The 18169-nt window shown below is 35.9% G+C and overlaps 1 protein-coding gene across 14 annotated transcripts in view; it reads left to right on the top strand.

Moving 5' to 3' along the window:
• Nucleotides 1–18169, top strand: part of LOC126762754 (synapse-associated protein of 47 kDa) — a 92603-nt gene that overhangs the window by 37878 nt on the left and 36556 nt on the right. For 9 of the 14 annotated variants that reach the window (XR_007667518.1, XM_050479774.1, XM_050479765.1 and 6 more), the window contains exon 4: nucleotides 2732–2770. The exons of the other annotated variants lie outside the window; for them this stretch is intronic. Coding sequence is in view for 8 of the 9 variants with exons in the window: in XM_050479774.1 (XP_050335731.1) it covers nucleotides 2732–2770 (39 nt within the window). In the remaining variant the exon portion in view is untranslated. The remainder of the gene's footprint in view (nucleotides 1–2731; nucleotides 2771–18169) is intronic. 14 annotated transcript variants of the gene reach the window in all.

The raw sequence follows: 18169 nt of genomic DNA, 5'->3' as shown, positions 1-18169 counted from the left end.
TGTAGTATATGCAACCTTTTCGATCTCTTTGCTATATGGTAAAACAAGTATTTGACGCCCGTAGTTTGGGTCAAGGCTCTTCGATTTTCCTTCCTCCCTCTGCAATGTTGTACGTTGTATGCTAGTTGTGGCATTTACATAGGTACGCATATATGTACGTGTACGTTTTTTGAGTTCGACCTTTAAATGCATGCATGGCATGTGAAAGCCCGAGGCGTGCGGGCGAAACTAGACAGTGTTTCCTTGTGGTTTTGCTCACAGCTAAACTCGATCGGCTTGGTTCGATTTAATAGGTTGGTGGCTATGTGGTCGTCTGCAAATCACAAGTGCATGTAAATTATAAGTTTGTGGTTTACAATATTGCTTTATTGTATAAAATATTATAAATTATGAATGTGGTGAGTTTCGACCTTATGAGTTTCTGTTTAAAACTGAAAACTGAAATCTAAAAGTACTTATACTAGAGCCTAAACAGCAGATATTCGCTGCTGCCTACGTGCTTCCGTTAGAGGTGTGTCAAATTTGGTTTTTATGGTTAACATAATCGGCCTACTGAGCGTGCTATTCGCAAGACCATCACCCATCTTAAGACCCAGCATTCATTATTGGATAATATTCGACCGAATAGATCACGTCAAGCACGCAGTGAGGAAAAAATAGCAGTCGTAGCTAAGAATGTACTCGAAGACCGTGGAGAATCGATTCGGCGCCGTTCGCAGCAACTTTGACCAACGTATGGAGCGACTTGGCGCATTTTACGTCGAGATCTTAAATTGAAAGCGTACAAAGTATAGCTTGTACAAGAACTGAAACCGCTCGACCTTCCCAAGCGACATCACTTCGCTCTTTTGGCTTTTAAAAAGTTCCAAAAAGATCCGAAGTTTTTATACTCTCGCAACAATGTTGCTAACGAGAGAAAAGCTGCCATTTAATCTTTGTAGTTTTTTGGCCGGAATCGTCGGGCCATATTTCTTCAAAAATGATTCGGGTGAGAACGTAACCGTCGACATTTGACGCCTGAAATTCAAGCTCGTGATCTCTGCGACATTTGGTTTCAACAAGACGGCACCATTTCCACACATCGCACATAACGGTTGTTTGTAAGTCTTAAAACTAAAAGAGTCAGATATAGGGTTATATATACCAAAGTGATCAGGGTTGACGAGTAGAGTTGAAATCCGGATGTCCGTCTGTCCGTCCGTCAGTCCGTGCAAGCTGTAACTTGAGTAAAAATTGAGATATCATGATGAAACTTGGCACACGTATTTCTTGGCTCCATAAGAAGGTTAAGTTCGAAGATGTGCAAAATCGGCCCACTGCCACGCCCACAAAATGGCGAAAACCGAAAATCTATAAAGTGTCATAACTAAGCCATAAATAAAGATATTAAAGTGAAATTTTGCACAAAGGATCGCATTAGGGAGGGGCATATTTGGATATATTTTTTTTTGAAAAGTGGGCGTGGCCCCGCCCCCTACTAAGTTTTTTGTACATATCTCGGAAACTACTATAGCTATGTCAACCAAACTCTATAGAATCGTTTCCTTCAGGCATTTCCATATACAGTTCAAAAATGGAAGAAATCGGATAATAACCACGCCCACCTCCCATACAAAGGTTATGTTGAAAATCACTAAAAGTGCCTTAACCGACTAACAAAACACGTCAGAAACACTAAATTTTACAAAAGAAATGGCAGAAACCCAGGTTTTTTTTTTGACAAAAATTGAAAATGGGCGTGGCGTCGCCCACTTATGGACCAAAAACCATATCTCAGGAACTACTCCACCAATTTCAATGAAATTCGGTATATAATATTTTCTTAACACCCTGATGACATGTACAAAATATGGTAAAATCGGTTCACAACCACGCCTTCTTCCAATATAACGCTATTTTGAATTCCATCTGATGCCTTCTCTGTATAATACGAGTATATACATTAGGAACCAATGATGATAGCGGAATAAAACTTTACACAAATACGGTATTTGAAAAATATGTAAATGACGGATAATGAAATCTCGATTATCACTTTATCATGCGAGAGTATAAAATGTTCGGTGACACCCGAACTTAGCGCTTCCTTACTTGTTTTCTAATATGTTTATTTATTTATATCAATTAATACAATAACATACTAAATAATTACTTTTTTCCTCTCATTACAGGTAAGCAATCTGAGTTAAATTATTGTAATAATTGTGTGAGAGTAAGTAACATGCAAATACAAGAAAAATTAAATTTTAGAAAACTGCGTTGCTTGTTTTCAAGATAAATATAAACCAGCTACAAAGAGTTTTGTGCGAATAATTCGAAGTTCAGAGTATTTCAAAGAGTATTCAGAGACTATAAGCGCACTGTTTTTCACTACCTGAAATGTAGGTATTTCATATTTAAATAAACTCTGCATAGCAGCGCTCTAAATAAAAGTTTTAAAGGACTCGTAAGTTTCCCAGTTTCTTGCTTAAGAACTCGCGTTATTAACATTTTTTCTATTAAGTTCAGATTACTCAGTTATATTATTTGAACTATTTTTTACGTTTAAAACAGCTAAATATTGAACCTGCTGCTTTGATGCTTTATTCGTGATTGTGATTTCAGTTTTTAATTACAGTAATTTGTATTATGTTTTAGATTTTTATTTTATATTTTAGCATAAAATATGTTTCTTTTATTTTTCCTTAGCTTTTTTGTATAATTTTTGTATATTTTTTATATTTTCCTTTAGCGGCGAAACCATAGTTGATCATTTCCTCACCGAAGCCACGTAAGTGTTTTTCGTTTTATTTCTTTAATTTTGTTATGCTCTTATCCCTTGTACTTAATTTATTTTGTTTTATTGTAAACCTATATTTATTATTATATTTTAAGTTAACATGCATTGAATTTTAATAGATTATTATTCCCGCCATAGTATCACAGATGTTTCACCAATTAAACTTAAAACTTTATTCAGAAGGCCATAATTATCCAAACTTTATATGAGCAAATAAGGAAGAGCCAAGTTCGGGTATTACCAAAAATTTAAACTCTCGCAATTTTCATGCACAAAAGTCCGGATTTTTTTTTTTTCAAATTTCCAAAGTATATCTGACCATAGTTCACCGTTTTTTTAAGTAAAAAGTTCGCAATAGCAACTGGGGTCCATATATTTTATATCTCAGAGCTTGAATAGTTTTGATATGACTTGGATAATGTTTAGTCATAATGCGGTCTCAAAGGTTTATTTATTTTATACCTCAAAGGTTTTATTCAGATACATTGCTTATTTAAATACTGGAAAGTCAAAGAATCAGATGGAATTTAAAATTGTGTTATATGGGAAGTAGGTGTGGCTGTAGTGCGATTTTCACACTGTAATGTGGGAATGTTACCTACCAAATTTTGTCGAAATCAGCCGAGTAAGACTGTGAGATTTGAGTTTTCACCTAAAAGTGGGCGATGCCATGCTCATCGTCTTATTTTGACCGCGGCTCTTATAAAGCCCTCTCGTGGCATCTCGAGTGTACAGTTTAGTGTGTCTACTGTATTTAATTGTTATTTTTTTATCAGGCTTTTAGTAGTTTCTAACAGAAACGTTATATGGGAAGTGGGAGAGATTATCATCCAATCATTTTTACAGTGTCGATAGGGGTGCTTAAAGGATTTGATCTGAGCGAATTTGATTATTGTATCTTCAATTTTTACTCCAGTTATCACTTGCAACTCGTCTCGTCATCGTAATCATGTACATACATTGTGACAAAAAAATTTAATTAAAGTCCTTTGTCGCAAATTTCGTGATGCAAAGCCTTTAAAGGCGGTCGAGAGATCCTCTTCAAACTGATAAAAATATTAAAAAGTGCTGGATATGATGCTTAAACATCGTCAGGCAAGTGTTTGAGAGATGGCAAGAGAGCTCGCAAGTCCATTCGAATTATTTTGGTTGATATTTTGGGTATGAAAAGCGTTCTTGCTCGAATTGCTGAATTTTCTTTTTCAAAAAGAGTACCATAAACATGGCCCCTTGGACATGTTTAATCGTGTGAATTCCGATCCTACATTCATGGAGAGCATTATAACTGCCGATGGCACATGGGCTTATTAGTTTGACATGCAACCACCATTAACCATCCAAGTATAGGAGAAAAAACGAGCCGAAACCAAAAAACCTCGCCAAAGCCGCTCAAAACTCAAAGTGATGCTCATTGTTTTTTTTTTTTTTTTTTTTGATATTCATGGTTTGGTGCATCATAAATTTCCGGAGAGGCAGACGGTCAATAAGGAGTTCAATTTGGTCATATTGAGGCGTTTGCGTGAAAACATCTGTCCAAAATGGCCGGAATTGTGGAAGAACAATTCATGCATTTTACAAGATGTTAATGCACCATCGCATCGAGCCACGATTGTGACCGAATTTTAAGCCAAAACCGCAATGAATACCATCGATCAACCACCATATTCACCAGATTTGACTTTGTGTGATTTTTTCTTGTTCCCCAAACTGAAGTAGCCCGTTTTCAGTCGATCGAAGATATAAAACAAAATTAGCTAAATGAGCTGATGGTCATTCCAAGAAAAGTGTTTTGAGGACTGTAAAGATCGTTGTCATAAGTGTATTCTATCTGGTGGGGATTACTTTGAAGGCGACAAAATAAATATTGATGTATAATTAAATATTTTTCCTTTTATTTACATTTTTTGGGTACTTTTTTGTCACAATGTATATAACTTATAAGCTTTATGAGCTGAGTCGATATAAAGATGCCTGTCTGTCTGTAAATACATGAGCTAGTTCCGTCTGAACACGACCTTTTCTCTCCAAGAAGCTGCCCATTAATAACAACCTACGTTATCGGACTACTATAGCATCTAGCACCCAAACTTATCGATCAAAATTAAGATAATGCTCTTTTAACACATTTTTATGCTTTGAGGAATGCATGTTTTTAATTTTTGCAGCATTAAGATGTAGTTAAAAAAGCTGCAATAAAAGTGTCAAGATGGCAGGCCTCTTCCTCATTCCTTTAAAGCTACCTAAACACTGTACGTTGTATCCAAAACACAATTCAGAAAAAGAAAAAAACCGACAGTGATAAAGTGGACGCACTGAAATGACAAATAGTTTATTTAAAATTTATTCAAGGCACACAATTAATATTTAACTCCTTTAGGCATTTCCGCGCTTACGCAGCCCAGCCGAATGTCCTTTTTGCAAAGAGTAACCATGAACGTGCTGAAAGCAGCACAACATTAACATAACTTGGCCTTAGCCCCCGCCTGTACATATATACATACACATATAAACGTATATAGCTGCTTAATTGCAAGTGAACTTGCGGTTAAAATAAGATTAATGCCTTGTCGTCTTTCTTCATTTACCACTCAACTGTATAATTAAGTTGGCAACACACAGAGAAGTTCTTCTTTGTTGCCTTTGCTGTAATGCTTTCGGTAATACTTTGCGCCAACAACACTACAAACGTCTGCTGCGCCTCGAGCTGTGAGTGGGACTCTGTGTTTTCCTGTTTTTTTTTTCACTTCTTAGCAACACGTGCTTAAATATATAAGTAGATAAGTAAACAAGTGAAAATTATGCTTCTTATATGTTTGTATGTATGTGCTCAACGAACTTAACGCTATGCGGTAAAAAGGAAAAGTTCTGGTAGGCTTCAAACTGCGGTCTGGCTGTAATCCCACACTTTTGTGTCATTTAAATGAAAATAATGTAAGTAAGGACGTTATAAGCTCAGTAATAGTGGTTAACCTTTCCATGAAAGCAAAAATACTTATAATATCTGATTAAACAACAAACATACGTATAATATTTAATATACTACACACATACTACATATATCTATACACAATCGTTTTCATTTTGTTAGGTGAAGTTGGCTGTTGTGCCAAAGTAATACCCTGAACTTTTTCGATGACGTCATAAAGCAGCCACAATTCATTCTTTCACTGCTTACAATGTTCTTTCACTGTGTTTTAGTTTTTTTTTGGGTTCTTACCACTTACGCCTACTAATCTGTTAAGGGGTCAATCTTTTTTCAAAATTTTTTTTTCTTGCATTTTCTGTTCCCTTATAACGGCTGGCTATCGTCCTTATATCGGGTGATTTTTTTGAGGTTAGGATTTTCATGCATTAGTATTTGACAGATCACGTGGGATTTCAGACATGGTGTCAAAGAGAAAGATGCTCAGTATGCTTTGACATTTCATCATGAATAGACTTACTAACGAGCAACGCTTGCAAATCATTGAATTTTATTACCAAAATCAGTGTTCGGTTCGAAATGTGTTTTCCGCTTTTTTATCGACAAATTTTGTTCAGCGATGAGGCTCATTTCTGGTTGAATGGCTACGTAAATAAGCAAAATTGCCGCATTTGGGGTGAAGAGCAACCAGAAGCCGTTCAAGAACTGCCCATGCATCCCGAAAAATGCACTGTTTGGTGTGGTTTGTACGCTGGTGGAATCATTGGACCGTATTTTTTCAAAGATGCTGTTGGACGCAACGTTACGGTGAATGGCGATCGCTATCGTTCGATGCTAACAAACTTTTTGTTGCCAAAAATGGAAGAACTGAACTTGGTTGACATGTGGTTTCAACAAGATGGCGCTACATGCCACACAGCTCGCGATTCTATGGCCATTTTGAGGGAAAACTTCGGAGAACAATTCATCTCAAGAAATGGACCCGTAAGTTGGCCACCAAGATCATGCGATTTAACGCCTTTAGACTATTTTTGTGGGGCTACGTCAAGTCTAAAGTCTACACAAATAAGCCAGCAACTATTCCAGCTTTGGAAGACAACATTTCCGAAGAAATTCGGGCTATTCCGGCCGAAATGCTCGAAAAAGTTGCCCAAAATTGGACTTTCCGAATGGACCACCTAAGACGCAGCCGCGGTCAACATTTAAATGAAATTATCTTCAAAAAGTAAATGTCATGAACCAATCTAACGTTTCAAATAAAGAACCGATGAGATTTTGCAAATTTTATGCGTTTTTTTAAAAAAAAGTTATCAAGCTCTTAAAAAATCACCCGATATTTATACCCTGAACAGGGTATATTAAGTTTGTTACGATGTTTGTAACACCCAGAAAGAAGCGTCGGAGACCCTATAAAGTATATATAAATGATCAGTATGTTGAGCTGAGTCGATTTAACCATGTCCGTCTGTCTGTCTGTCCGTCCGTCCGTCCGTCTGTATATATACGAACCAGTCCCTCAGTTTTTAAGATAATCCTTTTGAAATTTTGCAAACGTAATTTTCTCTTCACGAAGCTGCTCATTTGTCGGAACGGCCGGTATCGGACCACTATAACATATAGCTGCCATATAAACTGCACGATCGGAATCAAGTTCTTGTATGGAAAACTTTCACATTTGAGAATGTATCTTCACCAAATTTGGTATAGATTATTTTCTAAGGCAAAAATGTAATCTGCGAAGAAATTTTTAAGATCGGTTAACTATAGCATATAGCTACCATACAAACTAAACGATCGGAATCAAGTTCTTGTATGGAAAACTTACACATTTGAGAATGTATCTTCACCAAATTTGGTATAGATTATTTTCTAAGGCAACAATGTAATCTCCGAAGAAATTGTTCAGATCGGTTAACTATAACATATAGCTACCATACAAACTGAACGATCGGAATCAAGTTCTTGTATGGAAAACTTTCACATTTGACAATGTATCTTCACCAAATTTGGTATAGATTATTTTCTAAGGCAACAATGTAATCTCCGAAGAAATTGGTCAGATCGGTTAACTATAACATATAGCTACCATGCAAACTGAACGATCGGAATCAAGTTCTTGTATGGAAAACTTTCACATTTGAGAATGTATCTTCACCAAATTTGGTATAGATTATTTTCTAAGGCAACAATATAATCTCCGAAAAAATTGTTCAGATCGGATTACTATAGCATATAGCTTCCATACAAACTGAACACATAATTACTAAAAGAAATGCACCTGTGAAGAGTATATTAGCTTCGGTGCAGCCGAAGTTAACGTTTTTTCTTGTTTTTATAATTTATTGACAATTTTATGACAAATTTATGTAAAAACACATGGGGAAAAATTAAAAAAACAAAGTTAATTACTTTTTTATTTATCAAAATTTTTTCATGATTCTAGTAGGACGATAACCATTCACGTACTTTTTAAGAATAAATTAGGTTTTTGTGTTTCAGATGATCCAAACACGAGAAATCGTGTCCGCCAGTGAAGAAACGCATCTCATTCACCCAGCCATTTCTCCGGCAGATGTCATCAAAAAAATTCCGAAAAAATTTGTTTATACACTCCACGATATACCTCATGATATGTGAAAAAAGTTCTATTTTAGAATAAAAATTTCTATGAAAAAAAATTTCAAAAAACAGGCCAGATTACCCTACTGACACCTTAAAACTCTGTGAAATTCTACTTTACATATTCAAAATTCAAATTTCACTTGCCATATCGACGGAGCTTTGAAATGTACAAGTATTATTCTCGCTGGAAGTTGTTTACAGAATAACTAGAAGGAACGTCGTGTTTGTCACGATGAAAAATACCTCTGTTCCGTTGCGAATTTCGGTCATAGCGCGCTTCAATTTGGTAAGTTGTTGTCGCTGATGTTCCCATTAATATTTTCAGTCAGTTTTAGAAGCTCATAATACAGTACGCCAGGTTCAGAACCCACCAAATATGGGGCATTACATAGGGGTCATAGATATTCGGCTTTGCCATTGATTTTGACTGTGATTTCACATACTATGATTTTTAGACGTTTAGCGTTGTTGCAATGGAACCATTTTTCATCACCAGTCAAAATCCGATGCAAAAACGACTTCTTTTTGAAGCGTTCAAGCAACATTTCTGACATGCAAAATCGTCTGTTCACGAGACATTGTCTTCAATTCGTATTGCACCCAAATTTCTTTACATTTGAACATATTCTCGAAAGACTTTGGAAAAATGTGTATCAAAATGGAAAACAGGGTTTGTCCGAAAAGTAATAGGACTGATTTTCTTCGGCCGCGACTGTACTTCGGAGCGAGTACGCACCGACTGGTTTCAGCAGAGGGCGTTCCTAGCTAACGAACGAGCGGCTGGAGAGTCAGAACAAACATTTTCGCGCGACGTTTTACTGTGAGTGGTGCAAGCCGAAAATTCAGCGTTCGTTAGAGCAGAGGTACGCGATTAAGTTCGGTGTGAATTCGGTAAATCTGCGACAGAGACGTTTGATATGATCAAGTAGGCTTACCCAGATGTTGCTTTAGCAAGATGTGGTGTGTTTCGGTGGCACCAGGCCTTTTTGGAGGGCCGGGAAGAGGTCGCTGATGAAGACCGGAAGAATGAACAAATCCTAAATGGAAACGATGCTCATTGTCTTTTTTGATATCAAAGGCGTCGTCCATCGTCAATTTGTTCCTCCTGGGCAAACCGTCAACGCCAAGCTTTACGTGGAAGTCCTCAAGAGACTCAGCCGAATGGCAGTTGTACCTCGACAGCGCTCCGGCTCACACCGCCTTTCTTTTGAACAGATAACTACAGCCCAGATGTGACCCCTTCAGACTTTTTTGTTTCTTTGCCTGAAAACTTTTCTTCCTCTAATTTTTCGATACCATTTTTGTAGTACGATTTGTTCATTGCTTCAAAATAGGCTTCTGTTTCGGCGATCACCTCTTCATTCGGCGAAAATTTCTTTCCAGCGACCATTCTTTTGAGATTCGAGAACAAGAAGTAGTCGCTGGAGCGCAGATCTGGATAATACGGTAGATGTGGAACCAATTCGAAGCACAATTCATGAATTTTTAACGTTTTCACGGACTTGAGACATGGTGCATTGTCTTGTTGAAACAACACTCTCTTTTTCTTCATATGTTTCGTTTCTCGTCCTTAAAACGGGCCAATATCGCTATGTAATAGTCGCTGTTGATAGTCCTTTTTTTTCAAGGTAGTCAATAAAAACTATTCCATGCGCATGCCAAAATACCGACGCTATAATCTTCCCAATCAACTGCTACGTTTTTCGACGTTTTGGAGCAGGTTCATAATTGTCGATTGGTTTTCGAAGTAAAATGATGGAGCCTTGTTTCATTCATTTTCATATATCGATGCAAAAACTCAGGTTTATTACGCTTGAACCTCTCCAAACACTGCTCCGAATCATCAACTCGTCATTGTTTTTGGTCAAAAGTCAACTCGAGTGGCACACACTTTGCGCAGAGCTTTCTTATACCCTAATATTCTTGAATGATATGATGTACACGTTCAGTTGATATCTCGAAAAGCTTCACTTTACGGTCATCGAAAATTATTTTGGGGACTCTTTGATATTTTCATCGTTAACAGCCTTTTGTGGACGTCCACTGCGTTCACTGCTTTCGGTAATTATTTCAGTACATCTAAACTTAACATACCAATACTTGATAGTTGACTATCCTGGGGCAGTGTCCGGGATCTCGTCATAAAGCCAAGTTTTTGTTTGAACTGCATTTTTCCTGTTCTAAAAATAATATTTTTTCAACACGCGAAATTCTTTTTGATAAATTTGTTTACAATAACAAAAGTTGCTTCACTCAAAATGACATAATTCACAAACTAAGGACGCCACAAATTGAATTTTAGGGCTAACTAAAATTCATATGAATTTAGTTCTAGTGTATCTATGGGTAAGACTGAATACTTTTGAATTGACCTGTTATGTTACTACATTTAAGATTATAGTTATTTAATATTCCAGTTCGAAGGGGTGGATAGAAAACATTGATCTCACTGTTGGCAATTTCAAATACAAAAATGTTTGAGTAATTAAACTCGTATTCTTAAACTTGAGTTGTGAGACATTCATAGGGCCTGTACTCTATTAAACTCATCGTTAACGTTTTCGTGCTCTCTTTGCCATTATTTCGCATTGCCTTGCGTAAGCTTGAATTCTTCTCGGTAGGCTGTGGGTTCTAGGTTCGCCCACTACGAAACAAACACTTATTAAAAATAATATTTTTCTGTTATCCCGCCGTCTAATATGAAACCTTTACGTGGAGGCGGGTAAGAATATTATTATAAAAACATTCAAATGTGCATTTGTATAACGCTTTGAACGAAAAATATATAAAACTCGTAAAGAACGTGCTTGGTAGTTTTTGTAAATCTCAGCGCAACTCAATGCAGTAACACGCAAATCGCACATAATCTCTGACATCTATCAAGGTGACTAACGTAAACATTGAAGGGCGGAAAACATGGAAGTAATAAACATTATATACATCGTATATGAGTATGTATGCATATACATACATATATGTATATAAATAGGGACACGTGTAATGCCAACATTAAGCAAATGAGAGATCGACTTGAGAAAATGCATATAAATCAGCGGAAAGCTTTGCATGTCCTGCTTAATCAGATACCGGATATTTGCACCGTTAGCAGTCGTTGGTTGTCTGTTGCTTTGGTGGTTCCAATTTACTACAAGCGTAACAAAAAGTAATGTAAGGAGAGACATTTTCATTTATTTATTAAGATGTGAGATAAATGATAAGTTTTTGAGTTTTACTTGAAAAGGGTAAAATGCATAAGTTGGCAGAATTTAAATTTCATGAAAAAAGTGGCTTTATACCTAAAAGATTTCATTAATTTAATATGAAGAAAACATCAACCGAAAGTAATCATATTTTATGAAAAGTTTGTGCTGAATATATTCTAGCTGAGCGATAGTGCCACAAGTGGTTTGATGGATTTGAAAGTGGTGATTTGGTGGAGCTTAGAAGAAGAAGAGAGCGGCCAAAACAGTTGGAAGATAAGAAACAGGAAGATTGCTGCCAAACACAAGAAGAGCTCGCAGACGCTTTGGTCACTTCAGCAGCCATTTCAAAACCTTAAATGGGTTACATGGGTTTCTTCGGGCAAAACACAGATTTTTTTTCAAGAAATTTTCCTCATGTAAAGATAAATATTTTATTAGGATTTTTTATTGTTACAAACAAACACTATAAACAATGAAATTCTGAAATATTTGGAAAAAATATGTTAAACGCAAAATAGCGTTATATTGGAAGAAGGCGTGGTTGTGAACCGATTTTACCCATATTTTGTACATGTCATCAGGGTGTTAAGAAAATATTACAAACCGAATTTCATTGAAATCGGTCGAGTAGTTCCCGAGATATGGTTTTTGGTCCATAAGTGGGCGACGCCACGCCCATTTTCAATTTTTAAAAAAAGCCTGGGTGCAGCTTCCTTCTGCCATTTCTTCCGTAAAATTTAGTGTTTCTGACGTTTTTTGTTAGTCGGTTAACGCACTTTTAGTGATTTTCAACATAACCTTCGTATGGGAGGTGGGCGTGGTTATTATCCGATTTTTTCCATTTTTGAACTGTATATGGAAATGCCTGAAGGAAACGACGCTATAGAGTTTGATTGACATAGCTATAGTAGTTTCCGAGATATGTACAAAAAACTTAGTAGGGGCGGGGCCACGCCCACTTTTCCAAAAAAATTACGTCCAAATATGCCCCTCTCTAATGCGATCCTTTGTGCCAAATTTCACTTTAATATCTTTATTTATGGCTTAGTTAGAACACTTTATAGGTTTCCGGTTTTCGCCATTTTGTGGGCGTGGCAGTTGGCCGATTTTGCCCATCTTCGAACTTAACCTTCTTATGGATCCAAGAAATACGTGTACCAAGTTTCATCATGATATCTCAATTTTTACTCAAGTTACAGCTTGCACGGCCGGACGGACGGACAGACAGACATCCGGATTTCAACTCTACTCGTCACCCTGATCACTTTGGTATATATAACCCTATATCTGACTCTTTTAGTTTTAGGACTTACAAACAACCGTTATGTGAACAAAACTATAATACTCTCCTTAGCAACTTTGTTGCGAGAGTATAAAAATACGGGTTTTAGATAAAGCCTTAACTTAGAACTTGGACGATAGCAAACAGAACTAAAAATTGGATTTCTGGCAGACATTTTTACAATAAAAAAATTAAAATTTTGCGACTTTTTTTTTTGTTTTGAAATAGTTGTAATTGAAAAAAACCTTCGTCCAAGTCTTTAAGAATTGAATCTGAAAGCCCTGTGTAAAATTTCATGAAGATTGGTTGAGTAGTTCTCGAGAAATCTTGCCAACCGACTTCAAATACACAGTTTCAAGAAAAAGCCAGCTAAACTCGAGCGCACAAGTTCTCAAGGCTGTATCTCCGAAACTATTACTCGGATCAAGTTGAAAATTTAGGGCAATATTCTAGAGGTGTTGTAGAATTTAATAAGCCAATAAAAAAAATCGATATTTTGAAACCCGTAAACCCATGTTAAGCAGCCGGATATATTCGAAACCAAGCGACTTTGAAATAAGATTTCGCATGTCGGAAATGCGTTTTGAACGTTACAAAAAGAAGTCGTTTTTGTGTCGAATTGTGATTGGTGATGAAAAATGGCTCCATTGCGACAATGCTAAACATCTAAAAATCATAGTATGTGAAATCAAAGCCGAAAATTAATGGCAAAGCCCAATACCTACGACCCCGATGAAACCATTAGTGGGAACACCAACGTCAACAACTCATCACATTGAAGCGAGCATTTGCCGAAAAATGTTCGAAAATTACGACTAGACATGAGAAAATAAATTTTCTATTATTGCAAGACCGGTTTAAAAGTATTTGGTTAACAGCGGCTAGGAAGAATTGCCTCACCCGTCTCATAGCCTAGACCCCTGCTCTTTCCACTATCATTTGTTTCGGTCAATTCATAACGCCTTCACATTGGCTTGAATCATGTTTGGCCGCCATGCGGGGACATTGCTTTTGGAATGTAATCCACAAATTGCCATCAAGATGGGAAAATGTTAGAGCTTCAATTGAGCAATACCTTGAATAATGCTATTCTACACGTTTTAATCAAATAAATGGCCAATTAAAAAAAAAAAACAACAAAACGCGCGAGTATGATTTTTTCTTTGAGCTGCTACTGAACTTTTTCTTAAAGTCTGATGGTCTCAACTCGTAGCTTATTTGCTGCCTTTAATAACAGTTGCTCCATATTCAAAGTAAAAACTGAAGTATTGCCAGCAGAAGCTCATACAATAATTATCGAATAAATTATAATGGGACCCATTGGCTTAAAAACTCAGGTTTACATAATCCGTAACAATTTCATCTTAGGAATCCTGCCTTAATAATATACATATGGTATGTCACATTATATAAAGATGAATAAAATAATAAATACCAGCATCACGTGTTCTCTGAAAGACGCCAACGCGTCGCCGATTACACATACATCAAAACAGGATGCTGAATTACGTAAAACGAACCCGGCAACAATAGAGAAATAGCAAATAAACAGACACAAACAACACATACCAATTAACCGTGACAGAGGCAGCGATCTAAACGATACGTATGGCAAGATAAAAGCCGAGGTAAAAAGATTTACAACACGCAACAACAAAACAGCGAATTCATTCAAAGCTAAATGAAATATAAATGACCTTCTTTCTTTCTCGCTTTACTCCTTTTGGCATTGTTGCACTGTTCTCACACGACTCAAGGTAATCGACGTCAGAATACATGAAAAGGGATTTACTTTAATGATGACAACAAAAACAAAAAACATCATAAACAACAACAAATCGACATGCATTATTGTCGGGTTGTCGGTTTAGCAAACGACGCTGCTATCGAGTTCATTTTTAATTAAGACACTTCAAGCAAATATGAAGCTGTGAACACGAAAGGCCATTGTAATGCGCACGTAAGGTCGGTGTTGAAATATGCACGAAAGATGGGACATAAGTAAATATATATTTATTATGTGGGAGTTGAAGTGTTGTAAGGAATTACTTTTCTTAATGAAATTAAGCGTGAGAGAAATGTAGCCTTTTTTCTCGTTTGTGTTTTGCTTTGCGTTGGCGTGAACCACACTTGCAGTTTCTTGCGTTTGAATTGAAAAATATTTAGCGTTGCTCACACGAAAATTGTTACCAAATATAAATAATATATAATATCTCTAGATCAGTTTTATATTATGAAAATCGATGTACCAGTCACTTTGCTCCAGGCTTTCTCCTACATATCTATGATAGGCGAATGTGCTGAGAATATTATTATGGAAAAACTAAAACCTTTTAAAAAAATGATTTAACGCACAAAATTGTGAAAATTATTAAAAAGGGGGAGAAATATCGAAATGTTTGAAAGAAGGTTCTGTAGACATAAAAAATCAACACAAAAAAATGGTCCATCAGTTTTTGAGATATCAATCTGAAATTGTAGGCACGTCTTTTTCTTGCCAAGAAGCTGCTTATTTGTCGGAACCGCCGATATCTGATCACTATCACATATAGCTGCTATACAAACTGAGCCATCGAAAACAAGTGCTTATGTGGAAAAGTTTTTTATTTGATGAGATATCTTCACGAAATTTGGCGTGGACTATTTTTTAGGGCTGCGCTAGGATATCTGAAGAAATTTTTCAGTTCAGATCACTATAACATGTAGCTGCCATACAAACTGAACGGTCAAAATCAAGTGCTTATATGGAAAACTTTTTTATTTGAGGAGATATCTTCACGAAATTTAGCATGTATTATTTTTCGGGGCTGCGCTGCGTTACACGAAAAAAAATTTCTACATAGGATCACTATAGCATATAGCTGCCATACAAACTGAGCCATCAAGAACAAGTGCTTATGTAGAAAAATTTTTTATTTGACGAGATATCTTCACGAAATTTAGCATGTGTTATTTTTCGAGCTAGCGCTACAATGTCCGTAGAAATTTTTCTGATCAGGCTACTATAGCATATAGCTGCCATACAAACGGGACGATCAAAATCAAGTGCTTATATGGTAATCTAGAATTGGTGAAGCCGAAGTTAATTTTTTTTTGTTGTAAATTAATTTTTATTAAATGTTAATAATATTTGTGATTTCTTTTATAATTATAATTACAAATTTATGAGGACTGACAAGCCTATTTCATCCCCTAACTATCCATCCACAATCGATTACAAAATATAAATTTATAATTATTTTCACTCAATTTATATTTAAAATCAGTTGGCAACTCCGTAAAAGATTGTTCATGAAATCAGTTATTATGACATTTATGCGCAGCAATTGCATGATTATGCAAAAACTGCTGACTTAACTAGACCGCGTTCTACCTTGCCGACGACAAAAAAGTTGCAGCATACTTTCGTCGTCATGGTTAACCGTCCATACACAGATTCACGAGCCATTACCGGCCACTGACTTTCCGACACATTGGCTTAACAAATACTTCTACTTTGTCATTCTTTTAATGTGATTTTCCGCACATAATCATTTCCTGTGAGTACGCAACGCATTTGCGCTTTTACGAGTATGCTTGTTTTTTACTTAGTATGTATAGTACTCATGGCTTTATACGCTAGCGCATCACGGAGTAGAGTGTTAAGCCAAAATGCCATAAAAGCTTATCATTTCGTCTTTCACAATAATGGTGTGCAACAATTCTTACAGCATTGTCAAATGTGCTTTCGTACGCAATCTCCCAAAATCGTTCATTTAAAGTCAAAAAGTTCAAAGTTCCACCAATTGTCCATTTACCGGTCGTTTTGTTGGCCACTGCGTATGCGCAATATTTTTTCCGGTGCAATGCACTTCGGTGTTGCTGCAGCAGAAACACTGGCATAGCTTTAGTATAAATTAGTTCAAGTAAATGTGCATTCTTCCAACTTTATTTTCTACTCAATATTGTAGTTATTATAGTTTACTGTCTTTTCCAGCGAAATGTAAAATTGCTTGATCTTAAAGTATGCGGGTGGGCATTCGCATTTTATACAAAGCAAAAGCCGATTATATTAAAATACTAACAATTTTTGCATTATCATGCTATTTGCTATTCTGGCATTCAGGCGTCTCATTAAATTCCCTATTCGAGCTGCTTTTCGTTGAAACACTATATTCTGTAAATAAGACAAAACGTAATATATTTCTACGATATTTAATTTTATATAAAAGTAAGAAACGCACAGCTATTTATTACTCATGCAGACATTTTTCCATACGAGTAGAATTTTTTATTGCTTTAACTTCTCAAATTTAAACAGTTATGCGTGTACATATACTTAAATTTGATTTATACTCCGTTTTCAAGAGGTCTTGTTATATGTAATGTGAAATTAAAAAAATCTTGTTTAAGGTCTCTTTTATTTGAAAATTATCAATTTCAACCATAAGAATTCCACTTTTTTTTAATATCCTCACGAAATTCGCCATGAATTATTATACAAGGTATTGCTACCATCTCTGAATAAAAATTTCAAAGCGGCCTACATTAGCTTATAGCCGCCATACAAATTGAACGATCAACATCAAGATATCTTTCTCTTATAGAATATCTCTTTGTAGAATATTTTTTTTTTTTTTGCCTTTTTAGTATACTTAATTCGACTTGTTGTTTATTGTTGAGTTGTTTATAGCCAACTACATGGCCAAAGGTATGTTTTCCTTTGGGTACAGCAGCCGATATAACAAATAAATTAGTTTATTACAACTTAGATTAGATGGATCCTTCGTATGTTATGTTAACCATCGCGAGGAGACGTTTTTGGACGCTGCCTCCGGAAACCAGCTGCCAATGGCTGAATTTCCAAAAAATATGAAAAATTCACAAAATATTGTTAGTCGAAAAAGTCTTTTCGTATTTTGGCAATAGATGTCGTTGCAGTCGAAAAGGAAAGTTAGAGATTTTAAGCTTAATTTAACCAAAAAAAAATTAAATTCGGAGAAATAAAAAAAAATACAGCTGATCAAAAATGAGTGAAAATAATGAAGAAATTTGCTATATATTGAAATTTTTGTATAAAAAAGTGAAGAATGCCACTCGAGCCACCAATGAAATTTGTGAAGTTTACGGAGACAATGCTGTATCAGTTCGTGTAGCACAACAATGGTTCGCTCGCTTCCATTCTGAAAATTTCGAAATGATGCAATAACGTCTCTAGCGGAAAAATGGCAAAAAGTGGTCGACCAAAATGGAACATATTTGTTTATTTATTTATTAGTATAAACAAAAGAAAATAAGTTGAAGTTTGCATATGAAAAGACTTTTTCGATTACCCAATATTTCCAAAAACGTGGATCAAATTTGTTTATTTATTTATTAGT

Source organism: Bactrocera neohumeralis, chromosome 2, assembly GCF_024586455.1.
Source record: "Bactrocera neohumeralis isolate Rockhampton chromosome 2, APGP_CSIRO_Bneo_wtdbg2-racon-allhic-juicebox.fasta_v2, whole genome shotgun sequence".
NCBI classification, from domain to species: domain Eukaryota; kingdom Metazoa; phylum Arthropoda; class Insecta; order Diptera; family Tephritidae; genus Bactrocera; species Bactrocera neohumeralis.
This window is presented reverse-complemented; position numbering and strand designations above follow the sequence as displayed.